Source organism: Arachis ipaensis, chromosome B5, assembly GCF_059453495.1.
Source record: "Arachis ipaensis isolate K30076 ecotype BB chromosome B5, ASM5945349v1, whole genome shotgun sequence".
Taxonomy (NCBI): domain Eukaryota; kingdom Viridiplantae; phylum Streptophyta; class Magnoliopsida; order Fabales; family Fabaceae; genus Arachis; species Arachis ipaensis.
In genome coordinates, this window is record NC_142440.1 from 149,308,638 (window position 1) to 149,324,519 (window position 15,882).

The 15,882-nt window shown below is 28.6% G+C and overlaps 1 protein-coding gene across 1 annotated transcript; it reads left to right on the top strand.

Moving 5' to 3' along the window:
- The first annotated feature begins 8,265 nt into the window (after positions 1-8,265).
- Positions 8,266-9,357, top strand: LOC107641290 (uncharacterized). Its single transcript, XM_016344787.3, has one exon. The coding sequence runs from the start codon at positions 8,293-8,295 to the stop codon at positions 9,355-9,357; it is 1,065 nt and encodes a 354-aa protein (XP_016200273.2). The 5' UTR covers positions 8,266-8,292.
- Positions 9,358-15,882: the final 6,525 nt, after the last annotated feature.

Below are 15,882 nucleotides of genomic sequence, written 5' to 3' on the forward strand. Positions count from 1 at the left end.
CCTTGCTCCACCAAGCTCTATTGTGTAAACTTCTTTGCCTTTTCCTCTCAGGTTTAGGTTTTCATTGTAGCATTTCCTTGCCAACTTCTGATCTCCCTTCACCGTTGCTATCCCCGCTGAGGTCGGGAATTTCATGCAGAGGTGGGGTGTCGATACCACCGCTTCGAGTCGATTAAGGGTAGCTCTGCCGATTAAAGCATTATAAGCCGACCCCACGTCGATGACTATGAAGTCTATACTCAGAGTCTTTGATTTTTCCCCCTTTCCAAAGGTGGTGTGGAGGGGCAAAAATCCTAGTGGCTTTATTGGCGTGTCGCCTAATCCGTACAAGGTGTCGGGGTAGGCTCTTAACTCTTTCTCATCTAACCCTAGTTTGTCGAAAGCGGGCTTAAAGAGGATGTCCGCTGAGCTTCCTTGGTCTACTAGTGTTCTGTGGAGATGGGCATTTGCCAGGATCATGGTAATTACCACTGGATCGTCGTGCCCAGGGATTATTCCTCGCCCATCTTCCTTTGTGAATGAAATGGTTGGAAGGTCGGATGACCCCTCTCCGACCTGGTAAACTCTCTTGAGATGTCTTTTGCGAGAAGATTTTGTGAGTCCCCCTCCCGCAAACCCTCCTGAGATCATATGGATATGTCTCTCCGGAGTTTGTGGTGGTGGATCTCTTCTCTCCACATCATCTCGCTTTCTTTTTCCATGACTGTCTGACCTTTCTATGAGATATCTGTCAAGCCGACCTTCTCTGGCCAGCTTTTCTATCACATTTTTAAGGTCGTAACAGTCGTTTGTGGAGTGTCCATATATCTTATGGTACTCACAGTAATCACCGCGGCTCCCCCTCTTTTATTTTTAATGGGCCTGGGAGGAGGCAGCCTTTCGGTATTACAAATTTCTCTGTATACATCCACTACAGGAACTTTCAGTGGAGTATAAGAGTGATATTTTCTTGGCCTATCGAGGCCGAGTTCTTCCTTCTTCTTAGCTTCCCTCTCCCTCTCTTTCGTTGAGGGAGGGTGACCAGGTCGCCAACTCGGGTCTCTTAGCCTAGCATTTTCTTCCATATTGATGTACTTTTCAGCTCTTTCCTGTACATCACTTAAAGAGGCGGGGTGTCTTTTTGATATGGACTGTGAGAAGGGACCTTCTCTAAGACCATTGACTAGCCCCATGATGACTGCCTTGGTAGGCAGGTCTTGAATCTCCAAACATGCTTTGTTGAACCTTTCCATATAGGCCCGTAAGGACTGCCCGACCTCCTGTTTTATTCCCAGGAGACTTGGTGCATGTTTTACTTTGTCTTTCTGGATGGAGAGCCTCATCAAGAACTTTCTTGAGAGGTCTTCAAAACTGGTAATCGACCTCGGAGGGAGGCTGTCGAACCACTTCATCGCTGCTTTTGACAAGGTTGTCGGAAAAGCTTTGCATCGCGTAGCGTCAGAAGCGTCAGCCAGATACATCCGACTTTTAAAGTTGCTCAGATGATGCTTTGGATCAGTGGTTCCGTCGTAGAGGTCCATATCGGGGCTTCTAAAGTTTCTCGGAACTTTTGCCCTCATTATGTCCTTGCTAAAAGGATCTTTCTCCCCTAAGGGCGAATCTTCTCTACCGTCGTGGGAGTTCTGACCTTTGAGGAAAGATTCTAACTTTAAGAGTTTTCTTTCTAACTCTTTTCGTCGCTCCATCTCCTCTTTTAGGTTCTTTTCGGTTTCCTTTTGTCGTTCCTGTTCCTGTTCTAACTGCTCGAGGCGACTGTGGACTAATCCCATGAGCTCAATTGCGTGGGATGGTCCTTCTTTTTCTGATTCGCGCCCCTCCGAGGAATTTACCTTCGGGTTTTTGATTCCGGAGGTGCCTTCCCTGTGTTGATCATTGGCTTCCTGGTGAAGGGTCTGGTCTGCCTCATTGTTTCCAGTGTTCAGATTCTCTTGTTCAGAATCTGTCTCGACATGACCCTCTTCAGGGGATCTATCCGCCATCACTGGTTGATCTCTCGGGTCCCCGGCAACGGCGCCAATGTTACGGTGGGTAACCGGAGATTAATGGGCTGGATGGCGTTGGTTGGCCCAAACGTATGAAGGAGGTGGCTTTCGAGTGGATCTGTTATTCGGTGTTCCTCCGTCCGACTTGTACGTGTGAAAAAATGGGGGGTGGTACCTGCAAAGACACTCCGATGCCTAAGTTAGCAAGGGTGTGAGCAGGTTAGAGAGTATTGGGACTTCGAGATACCTGAATGGTGTCAGTGTATTTATAGTGGTGAACCAATAACCACCGCTGAAGTAGTGCCACCTTTTTAGGTGGATAACTGTTCCCATATCTTAGGGAGGTTAAGATATGGCTCTATGAAGTGGTTAGAGGGTTTCTAGGGGCAGTTACTCATTCGAATGAGTGTTATCTGCCAGCTAACCCTCGTGTCCGACTTCTTTGGAGCAGGTCGTGTTAAGTACCGACTTCTTGGGATGAAGGCTGGTACTGGATGAAGGCCAACCCTTTGGGTTGGGCCTCTTTGCTTGGATCCTGGACCTTTATTATTGGGTCAGGGTATGAACAGTTGTTTTACTTAGGTTGTTATTTTTTTTAATTTCAAATTATTTTATTTAAGTTGTTATTTTTTAAATTTTATTTAGATTTTACTTAGGTTGTTCTTTTTTATATTTTAACACTATTTTTAAAAAATCTGTTAATTTTTTAGCATTATTTTTTAAAATTTTGTTGATTTTTTTTAAATTGCAGCTACATAAATTCTTTTAAAGAAATTTAGAGTTTTAAAAAAATTTACGTTAATTATTCTTCGGTTGTTACATACTAATATTACTATAAATAAAGATTTATGTTAGTTTATAATTTTTAAATAATTATTTGTTTAGGTTGTTATTTTCAAATTTTAAGTTTGGGTTGTTTTATTTTTTAAATTTTAAATTAAAGTCAACCAAATTTAAAAAAATTTAGTTATGATGCAACTATAAAAGGATAAGTTATGAGAGATGTAAAGCACCACAATTTAAAGTACATCAATCCCTTTCTTTACATATATCCAAAATCTCCCTACTTATTCCAATGGCTGGTATTCACAAAATTGCTGACATCAATCCTACAATCGACAATTTGTATGTACGTATATGAGTGATACGGTTATGGACACTATCAAGTTACGAAAATTATCCATTGCCATACTCAATTGAGATGGTTTGGCTCGATGAAGACGCGAGTTTTCTACTAATATCCTTTTATCCATGACTCCAAGGTTATTTATTTATTTTTTTAAATTAAAGTCTATGTACATTGGATTAGATATTGAATAAGTTTATATTTAACTTTTTTTTTATGTTATTTTCTTTTTTAAGTAGGTATCGAATAAAGTTTGGTGTCATTGAGGATTCTGACTGTGCATATTATGTAGTCTTTGACAAGGAGGCAAAACAAGTTTTGGAAAATAGCTGTGTAGAGATACTTGATCCACTCCTATTGGTAAGATCTAACCAATATTTATTTCTAAAAGCATTAGTGAAGATATTTTTATTGGTACTTTTATATTATTTATTATTAATATATTATGTAATACCCTGCAGAAAGGAGATCTATCGGATACACCTACACTTTTATTCAACCTGCAGAAAGGATATATTATGTAATTCATCGTTGAAGTTCAAATATCTGATGATCCACATTTTTCACCTTCTTATAAAGTTAAGAAGATGACTGATAATGTGGATCTCTTTAATTTTTAAATTAAAGTCTATGTATATTGGATTAGATATTGAATAAGTCTATATTTAATTTTTTTATGTTATTTTCTTTTTTAAGCAGGTATCGAATAAAGCTTGGTGTCATTGATGATTCTGACTGTGCATGTTATGTAGTCTTTGACAAGGAGGCAAAACAAGTTTTGGGAAAGAGCTGTGTAGAGATACTTGATCCATTCCTATTGGTAAGATCTAACCAATATTTATTTCTAAAAGCATTAGTGAAGATATTTTTATTGGTATTTTTTATATTTTTTATATTATTTATTAATGTGGATCTCATAAATAAATTCAAAGAGGCTCACTCTATTCAAATTGTGAGTATATATAAGTATACTTTCTATTAAAAATCAATTTATTTTTTACTTCCTTGGTCATTAGTAGTATCTAATTTATAAATAATAATTAATTATAATTTTAGGATGTTGACTACACCGATGGTTTACTTCCAATTTCAAAGACATCCTCAATCATTGAAGGGGAGAAAGTAGAAGGTGCTAAGGTATTTGTTCAAAAAATATTTTTTTTTGTTCTCTCAAAGTTAGATCTTAATTTTATTCAAAAAATATTAGTGAGATAAAATCAAAGGTTATAGAAAGAAGTCTTTAATTTAACGTGGTTTTTTGTACAGAATTTATTGCTTGAATTCCAATGAAGTTGCGGCTAATGATGAATCCGAATTGTTGGAAAATGCTATTACACCAACTAAGCGACTATCCTCGGAGTCGGAAGATTCGAAGGTGGAAGGAGATACCTCAACTTGCAAGAAGATCAAGATTGAGAAAGAAACTTGAAAATTTGGATGCACATGTTTTGGAATCCCTTTTAGAGTCTATCTAATAGAATAATGCCAAGCATATGTTTGTTTTGGTGGAAACATTATCTTTTCTTGAGTTGTTATTTTTCTTTTGGTTTTTTTCGATTTTTATGTTTGGAATTTAGAATTTTTTTAAATATAAATTGAAGTTATTTGGTTATTACTTGTGGTTTTATTTTTAATTTGATTCTCACCGTTGATATTCTGATAATTTTTAATTTGATATTTAATGTCATAAAGTTATAAATTTCTTCTTTAAATTATTGTTGATATAATTAAGTTAGTTATTAATCTTAATGTATACTTATTTAAAAAAAAAATTAATCATAATTTTTAATTAAAGTATTATGTTTAGAATTTTAAATTTAAATTCAAATATACTTTTTTTTTAAATTTTTATGTAAGCAATTGGATTTGAAAATATTTTTTAAAAATTTATATAATTTATAAGCTACTATGCTAATTACAAAGGATTATAATAAAGTAAATAGAATTATCAATCTTATTAAGATGTGAAGTTATTTATACTATTTAAAAAAAATATAATATTGTTTAAATTTTAGAAAAAGTATAATAAAGTTAATACTGTTTATGATGAAACTAAATTTTTTTTTTTAAATTAACAAATTTCTATATTCCTAATAGACAACGGACGTTTGATTAGAAAATTTTATTTAAAAATTTAAAATTTATACTAGCTAATTAGAAAATTCTATTTAAAAATTTTAAATTTGAATTTCTAATACTAATTTCTAATTAAGTTTTTAACCATTTTGATTTTTAAATTTAAATTTTTTTACTTGCCACATTTATAAATTTTTATTATTATCTTTTAGATTGTAGAAGTACTTTCATCTTTTTCTCTCTTTTTAAGTATTTTTTCTAAATTTACGTAATTTATAAGGTTATTAATTTTTATATTGTATTTAATTTTATTTATTTTTATCGATAAATAATAGGATTGATACTATTTATGACGAAACTAATAAAAATTATTTTTAAGTTAACAAATTTCTAGATTCTTAATGAATAACAAATGTTTAATTAAAAAAGTTTATTTAAAAATTTTAAATTTGCACTAGCTAATTAGGAACTCTATTTAAAATTTTGAAATTTAAAATTCTAATATAATTCCTAATTAAGTGGCTTCTTAACCGTTTTGATTTTTAAATTTAAATTTTTTTTTGTCACATTTATAATTTTTTTCTATTTACTTCGTTTACATTGTTATTTTTTAGATTATCTCAACACAACAATAGAGGTACTTTCATCTTTTTCTCTCTTTTTACTTATAAGTTATTCATTTTCAATCTCTTTATTTAAGGAAATTAAAAAAAAATTTAACTATAAGTTGAATTTTTTGATCATGAGATTAAACTTATATTTATTTTAAAAAAGATACGTTTGTAAAAAAATATATATTATTTTTCGTAAAATATGTTTACGTAACTAAATAAATGAGAATAAAAAAGAAATTAAAGTAGCCATTGAAAATAAAACATGTGCGATTTTACGTAGACATAAGAAGACACTAATTTCATATTCTATTTGGTAAGTTAGACATGAGAAAAAATTGTAAAAAAATTAGTGTCTCAAGTTAAAAATTAGTGTTTCAGCATTTTAGAGAGACACAAAATACATGTTTTTAATGGGTGTTTGTGTATGACTATGTCTTTCATCATTTTTGTCTCAGTAAGCAAATACTATACATGTACTCCTGTGTCTATATTTTGATGGACATGTATACCAAAAACAAACGCTGTCATATGTGTACTACTTTATTTTTTAATAATATAAAAAAATTGATAATAAAAATGTATTATGTATAATGTATATATATTTTTAATTGGTTAAAAAATTTATTTATTTAATATTTTTAGGTATATATTAAAAGATGCAAGAAGTCCAAAGAGAAGCAAGATTATATTGAAGAGAAAATTGATATTAAAAGACAAAGAAAATACAAAGCGAAGCACAATTCAAGGTAGATTTCATATAAAAAAATAAATTAATTATTTTATCATTTTTGTTTTTAGGTTAGAATAATATATTTTGGCAGTATGAAAGCCCATAAAATACAATATTTTTTATATATTATTTAGCTATTGACAAGTAATAAATTATTAATTTACATTGTCTTTGTAATATGTTACTAAATTTGTTTATGAAAAAATTACAAAAAATTCGAGTGATAGTTCCAATGGTGTGCATTTTCAATCGGTGTTGTCGAATATTACAAATAGCATTAATACAGATTTATTTTTGGATGAATTTTTTTTGGAACTTGCTTATGTGAATGTACATGCACTTTATGTATTTTGATTTTTCTACTATTTATTCAATTATAAACTTTAACAGAAAATATGTTCAAAACTAATATCTCGAGTTATCTTATTAGGTAATAACCCAACACCATATCGATCAAGGTCTCCAACTACTAATCTACACTCTGTAGATGAAAAAGAACGATATTCTAATATTAGTGATATTAGTAATTCGGGTATCACACGTGAAGTATATGATAGCCCATGTCATTAGAACAAGTCAGCAACATCTTCAACAAACATCAAACAATATCGACCAGTTACAAAACCAGCGTATGTTAATATGCTTTTATTACTTAAAGACCAAACATTTAACTTTTCAATTGGTCTATTAAAAATAATCTTTGGTATATGCTAAATAATTATTATAGATTCATTGGAGTACACAAATCAAATTAGATTGTAAAGTGATGCAAGACTGAATAGAAAGACTATGCTACTTCAAAAGAGACATGGTAAGATAAGCATGATAGATTGTAATTATCACAAAGCTAAAATTTTACTTCTTTTATCTTTAATACTATCTTCATAATATATATTCATAATTCAGCTGATTCAAACATTTAACATATATTCATTTTTCTTTTTTTATAATATAAAGTACTTGATGTATTATCTCTAATGATTACAGGAGCAAGTACATCTAATTCAAATTTAGATACTAAAGAATTAGAAGAAGTGTGCATAGCTGAAAAAGAAAGACACCTGATACAAAGAAAAACATTCTTGAAGGAATTGACTATAAATCTTTTAAAATTTTTTGAAGAAGTTGAGGATATTACTGAAAACACGACTATATTAGATGATTCTGTGCAAATTGAATACCTAGCCATATTCGATGTTGCTGAGAATGCAGGTAATTTAAGAAGTAGCAATATCAGCACTTTATTATTTACTATTGTTATGCTTTTTATAAACAAAAAATTATCGTTTAGTGTTCAAGTTTTAAAATTCGAACTAAAATATGGTTATATATTATAATTTTTGTATTTGAACATTGATTTATTGTAATTCTTATTGTTTGATTAACGTGCATGTAAAACTTAAATCTTGAGGTTGGCATAATGAAATTGTATTATATGATCTCATCTTTTTAATCCATAAATTGTATTCTTCGATAATCTTTTATAAATATTATTTTTATACTTAACATTGTGAAAGAAAGGTATATTTTTATATAAAGTATTTGTTGCAGATATAACTGAAATAATTTATTATCTTAGTAATTATTAGATGTGATAGATATTGGTGACCCAGAATTTTTTTCGGCATTGCGACGCCATGATGTGGTATGAGGAGAGATCAGAGAAGTCCAAAACAGGATCCAATTTTGAGTTCTCAATATGTTGTATGCGAGGAAAGGTACAACTGCCATTTTGAAGCACTTGATCGGACGCTCAGGGATCTTATGTCAGTTACTGATCAACATAAGACACATCAACCATTTGGTGGTAAGGTTGTTGTTCTAGGAGGTGATTTCAGACAGATACTTCCGGTGATTCTGAAAGGAAGTAGACACGATATATTGGCATCCGCTATTAACTCATCCCATCTGTGGTCATTTTGTAAGGTTCTGAAACTGCATACGAATATGAGGCTTCTAATGTCTTCTTCGGATCAAGATGAAGGTGAAATGAAGAGATTTGCTAATTGGATACTTGATGTTGGAAATGGAAATATTGGCTCTGTTGTTGGTGATGAATCAGAAGTTGAAATTCCAGATGATCTATTGATTACAACTACTGATGACCCTCTCTTTCATTTGGTAGACTTTTCATATCCAAATTTGTTGCAAAATATGTTAGATTACAGGTATTTTCAGAGTAGGGTAATTCTTGCACCCACGCTTGAGAGTGTCGAGAAGGTAAACGATTTTGTCTTGACAATCTTTCCAGGGATGGAAAAGGAGTATTTGAGCTCTGATACAACATGTCAAGCTGATGAGAATGAAGATGTACAACAAGAGTGGTTCACACTAGAGTTCCTAAATGACATCAAATGTTCGGGACTACCCAATCACAAGTTGACTTTGAAGCCAGGAGTCGCTGTAATGCTACTGCGAAACATAGACCAGACTTCAGGTTTATGCAACGGGACAAGATTAATAGTTAACGAACTTGGCAGCAACGTAATTGGAGCGACGGTAGTGACCAGTAGAAATATTGGAGATAAAGTGTACATTCCAAGAATGAACTTGATCCCTTCAGATTCAGGATTGCCATTTAAGTTCCAACGGAGACAATTTTCATTAACAGTATGCTTTGCAATAACCATTAACATGAGTCAGGCTCAATCATTATCACATGTACGGCTTTATTTGCCAAAATCAGTGTTCACCCATGGACAACTTTATGTTGCTTTGTCAAGAGTTAAGAGTCACAGTGGCCTCAGGGTTTTAATTCTAGACGAAGACGGCAATCCAAAGTCATCAACAAGAAATATCGTGTTCAAAGAGGTTTTTAATAATATTTAGGTAAGAATAATATTATTTTCATTTTAATAGCATGTTATGATTTACATTTTTGTACAAATATTTACTATAGATATAACTAATTTATCTATAACTCTTTTTTCAAATTTGAAATGAAATGTGTAACAAGGAGCACAACATCCTATGCCAATTGCTTTTCTAATGAAGTTAGTAAGATACTAGGTTATCGATAAATTTTTATTAACTTTTTTATATAAAATTTAGGGTAAAATTAATATGCTATTATTACAGTTATATATGTTCTTATTTTTTTATGTCTCCCTCCTTATGGTTCAAAAATATTATAAACTTCAAACTCTTCTATTTATATTTTACTTTGAATAAAGATAAAACAACATATTTAACACGTTTATTATATAACAACGATGATAGTGTTATACTAAATTTAAAAAAATATATGGTTATAAAATATTATTTTTAATTTAACTTATCAAATTTAAATATAAGCCCGTGCATCGCACGGATTTAACACTAATATATATATATATATATATATATATATATATATATATATATATATAGTTAAAAGATCTTGTGAGTAACTAACTTAACTTCATCAAGTGGTCAACTTACTTGTTCGCTTATACAAGTATTAGGGATGAGAATCTCTTTTTATGTATGTAACAATTTATTATTAGCTAACAACAAATTTTTAAATAAAATTCAGATTTACAACAGATTAATTCTTGACTTATCGAACTATGGTACATTGGGGAAAAAACTTGTGAGTTGTATAAAATTTTTATTTTTTTCGTATTAGAATTTAAAAGTAATATATATTATAAAAAAATATATATACGCAGTAGTGTATCAGCGAGTTGTGCAAATATATATAAAATTGTGCTCAGAGAAGAATCAACAAAATCAATTTTGAAGTCAAGCTTCCGAACCTCAAGCTACGGCTGCATTCGAAAACATAAATAGAGAGATAAAGGAATACAAACTTATTTAAATAGAGAGGTAAATAACTAAATATAGATATACAAAATGGTTTCTCACAGAATTGATTGTCTTCACGTGTCTTTAATTTTTTGGTGTCCAGCAAGAATTATCAAAACGTGGCCGGATGAGCTTTTGGTTAAAATGGGTATTGACATATATATATAGCAATTGCTAAATGCTAAATGAATAGCCCAATAAATGAGTCAGCAAGTTTTATTTAATTGTATAATCAAGAATTGAAGCTCATGACCAAAAGAGAAAAAATAATTGAAGCCCATGAGGAGACGAAAAAAAACAGAACAAAAAAAAAAAACAGCAGCCAAGACTTTAGTTTAGGGGCAAATCTTAGTGTTTTTTTTAGTATGTTTGTTTATAAACATAGAACACTAAAATATAAATATAGAGATATAAAATTATATTTAGCAAATAAGATATAAATAGAAAGATATTGTATTTTGAAATACTGAATTAATGTATTTTGTATTTTTTCTATCAGAAATAATACAGAAACATTAAGCGGAGACACATTTTTTTTATCGTCAATATTAATTTTTTATAATTATATTTTTTATTATTCTATTTTTTTAAATTATGGGAAGAAAAAAATAAAAAATAAGATTAATTGGATTTTTTATTGTTTATTTTATCTTGTATTTAATTTATCACTAAACAAAATACAAAAATACTAATTTTTGTATCTCTGTATTTTGTGTGTTGTTTTTGTTAATATTAAAAGTGTGAGGAATATATGAAATTAGTCTCATATTAAAAAAAAATAAGAAATAGTAAGAATTTATAACATGAAAAATTCCTTAATTTACTAATTTAAAATTTTGAGTTGAATGTAGTATTTTTTTTATTTTATATTCTCTCACTTGATTTTAAATTTGTGATAACTTCTAGCATGTGATAAGTTTTTAGAGTTAGGATTTTTATAGGTTATTATCAATCTTATCCTAAACTAGTTGTTGTTTAGCGTTTAAAAAAAATATCAATATTTAATCTTTTATAAAATACATAATTTTATAACAAAAAATATAATCGAAGGAAATTGAGAAAGAGAAACCACCATTTAAGTAAGATTGTAGTTTTTTATAGTCATTTTATTAATATAATATAATATAATATAAAATAAAATAAAATAAAATAAAATACAATTCCTATTTTAAATAAGGTTCGACCATTTTACTTTATTCTGATAAAATAATGAGTCTAAAATGAGTATAAAAGAAAAAATATTGTAATTAGGGCATCACTCAAACATATAACATTTTTATAATTATTAATTAATAAATGTGTATTAGCATAGGAAATAAATAAACGTTCCTTTATATCTCTAGCTATTCTTTTAGCCCAAAATAATCTAATCTAATAACTTTTAAGATTCTATGCAGCCAGCAACCATCCACCAGCGGATTTTTTATTTTAATATGAAAGAGTGAAGAGAGTTTTACATTAATGTTATAAAAAATAAAATTTTACAATGTTTTGGGAGTGTTGTTCTGTGCAAATACAATACGCAGAATACGTATTGTATTGACAATACGCAGTTTGTGTATTTACAAATTGTAATTTAATATTAAAATAATACAATACGCAGTCTGTGTATTGTCTTTATAAATTAAAAAAAAATAATCTGACAATTCGCACCCTGCGAATTCTATAGCCCCTAGAATTTTGTAAAACACCGTAACTTCTAATATTAAAGGATTACACCAATTTTTATCCAATATCCAAAGAAATTAACCTCCGCTAACTGCCCAAAATAGCAACCAAATTGAGAACAAGCAATTAAATTAAATTGGTGCAAAGAGATTCCATCAATAATCAAAATGATTCAATTGAAACAAAAGAACGAAGACAAACGATGAAATTGAAAGAACAAGAAAAGGGGGAGAAAACAAACCAAAAAGCAAAAAGAGGATGTGTTTGAGCGGCGCACAACAGAGCAAGGGAAGAAGGTTGAAGACGACGATACCGGGACGGTTGAGAAGCCACACGACGACATTGAAACTTGCACGGCAGAGGGACAAACAATGGATGTGCCTCTCCATCTTTCTTTTGCGCGCGGGAGCTATGCGGGAACTTGAGCAGATCCGTGACGAAGAAGGATGTAACGGCTGCAGCTGATGAACAGAAGGTATACGGCAGCAAAGAGTCTTGAAACTGGTGATTGGCACCTTTGTCCCCCTTTAGTTTTACGCAAAAACGAAGATTAATGGCCCTAACTTCACCCAATTTCAATTATGAAATAAATTTGAGCAACATATTATCTGCGTCGGTTGATACACAAAACCGCCCCTATCTTGAGCAGTCTTTGACGAAAACAAATAACATATCAAGAATCGCAACTACTCAATGAATTTGCGGCCATTTGAGAAAACACCGACAATTTTTTGCTGCAATTATCTGTTTCTCTTGTAGTGGAAGCATGCAAAATTTGGCTTTTTTCTACCTTCATGTTCATATCTCTAATTTTCTTTGTTATATATCCATGTTGTAGCTTGTTCTTTCCTTCCATGTGAAAAAGTTAGTGCAAATATTTTTGTTATAACGACAGTATAAAATATTTTATACAATCATGTAATTATATTTATTTTTTTAGATGATTATTTACGTGATTAATATAAAATATAATTATTTTTGCTGATGTAATATTATATAATTAAGTATACGTGTAAAATTATTTTATAATTATAGTATATTAAAATTAAATTTTATTTATTTTTGGATATTGAAGTTAGTGCAGATATATATACTTGGTAATTGGTTTATAATAATTGATAGGTTAGTTGGTTGCAAGGCTGGACATCATTATAATAATGAGAGAGATTAATCAATCAATAGCAACTTTATGATTAGGCACCCCACTCAACTATTTTGAAGTACCAATACTTTTCTTGACACAACCAACCTAGCTACCGCCTACCGGGAATATAATTTCTTGTATTTTTTTCTATTAAAAAATGATATTATATTTATATATTATTTGGAAGTAAGTTATCTTGTATTATTCATCATAATAAACTGTTCTTATCTATTTGCTGAATTTAATGATATCTATTTGTACTTAACTTTTGATTCTTTCTTTCTTCATCTTAGCTTAGCTGCTTGTATTTTATTAGAAGTTCCATTCTCAAATGAAAATTTCCTGTGTACTATAAAAGCAAATGAAAAGTCACCCAAAAAAAAAAAAAGGCAAATGAATGCTTTTATTCTGTATTTTATTTTATTAGTTTAAAGTCAATTTGTATTGTATTTTTAAAATAAAAATAATAATGAATTTATATAATATTGATTTGATACCCAATTAATTAATCAGATTATAGAGGAATTGATTTACTCTCAATATATTTAACAATTTATCAATTATATTAAATATATATTAAAATTAACTATTAAATAATATATATTTATATATAAATATATAATAAATAATTATTTTAGTGACTAATTTTAATATACATATAGTATTTTTGTTAATCATTTCTGTTATCAAATATATTTTAACTACAAAATCTACCAAGTAAACAACAAACTAAACAACACCATAACTGGAAAGAAGAAAACGCGTATATATATTAGTTAAGGGTTGAAGTGTTAAACATATAATAAAATATTTGAATATGTAAATGACAAAATTCTCCACAAAACTACAAGAAGAGAGAAAGTTGAATTATTGATGAGGACCTGGAATAAAAGACAAGGCAAAACCATATATTAAACTACTGTAGTTGAAATAAGCTAAAAATTATGCCATTGCCAATGCATATGCATGTCAGAGGAATTAAACCTCGTATAAGAATTATTATTGGGTTATTATGCTAGTAAGATTCACTGGCATCCAGTAGAGACAATATGGGCATATGGCTTTCTAATTTTTAGGAAGGAAAATTAAAATTTTAATAATATTTTTTTAAAAAAATATTTTTATTTAATTTTTTAAATTTTAAATTTATTTTTTAATTTTTATATTTATTTTAAATTAAATATGATCTGACTATATAATTTATTTTAGTACATTTTTTTTCAATACATTTTATATTAAATATAATATAAAAATTTAATTTAATTTGTATTTTTTAGTTTCTGTCAGTTTTAATCTTTTTTCTAAATGCAGCCTATAAAACATATAACACAAATGAAAAGGAAGACAAAATCATGTGCATACTATAAAAGAAAATTATAAATAAAATACTTAATGTTGAATGCATTAAAAAAGGAATTGTTGATGATACACAAATGTTTTATGCAGTTATGTGATATATATTTGTATCATTAAAAGTTTAATCTAACAACAAAGATGTAAATGTTCAACAAAATAAAGACACATATAAAGAAGTGTAAATCTAAGAACTCTATTATTTAACTCTATTATTTAGATGGTAAATTATATTTTCTTTGTTACATATATATAAGCTTTGTTTTGTATGCTATTAACAGTTTAATACATTAAATAATTACACATTTAATCAATTTAACACAGTTAAAAATTTGGATAAAATAAGTTTTTGGAACATTCATTAAATAAGATTATGCAAAGATTTATCAAGTTTTATAGTCCTGTGAGAATATATAAAAATGATGTAGTAAGTTATTTGTGTAGAGTTTAACTTAAATGTTATCCTAAAATTTTTTTTTTTTAAAGTTTAAATTGATATAAAGAATTATATAAATAGTCTTGTTATAAGAGAATATAATTTTTCAATTTTTTTTAATTATTTAGTAAAGTGTGATCTCTCACTTTACACTCTTTAAATATGATCAAGAGAATACATGTGAGAGAAAATATTAAATAATAAAAAATTACATTTTACCAAGTAATTGAAAAAAAATTAAAAGAATTCACTCTCTAATTTATAATAACATATTTTTTTAAGTAAAAATTTCTTTTGGATAAAATAAAACTCTAAATCTTTTAGTCATAAAAATTCTAATATTATGTTATAATTTTTTTTAGTTTAAATTAATAAAAAAACTGAAAAAGACACTAAATAATTATATTTTTTACAAATATAATACTTTATGTTCAAATAAAATATACAAAAAGTTTTATTTCGCATATTAAATACCAGCACAATTAACATTATTACACGATAATATACAATAATATAATTTATTCTCTAATTTAAAAAAATATCAAAATAATTTCCTCTAAGAATTTATTCTCAATGCTCGTTGTTCATTTTAATAAAATCTAATTATATCTTTATATTATTATTATTATGAGGAAAATATTCACATAATTTTTTTTATATAAAGATAATAAATTAAATATTAATATATTATGTTAAATAATTTAATTAATTAAATATATTAAATTATTTAATAATTATTATTTTTGATAAGAGTAACAATTTACCATCATTATTAGTACTGTCATAAGAAAAATAGTTAGTTAGAAGTTAGTAGCAATTTAGATTCCCTTTGTCCTCGCACCCCATTACACTACTGATTACTGAAGCTCTTGACACTTGAAACCTTGAAACCGAAGCAAGAATAATCCAACAGGGACCCAAAAACAAAAAGAGAAAGTAAATATAAATAAATAATAAATAAAGGTCG

Bases quoted from the DNA above. Each gene is read 5' to 3' on its own strand.
- LOC107641290 (XM_016344787.3), top strand. From the start codon at position 8,293: ATGTCAGTTACTGATCAACATAAGACACATCAACCATTTGGTGGTAAG.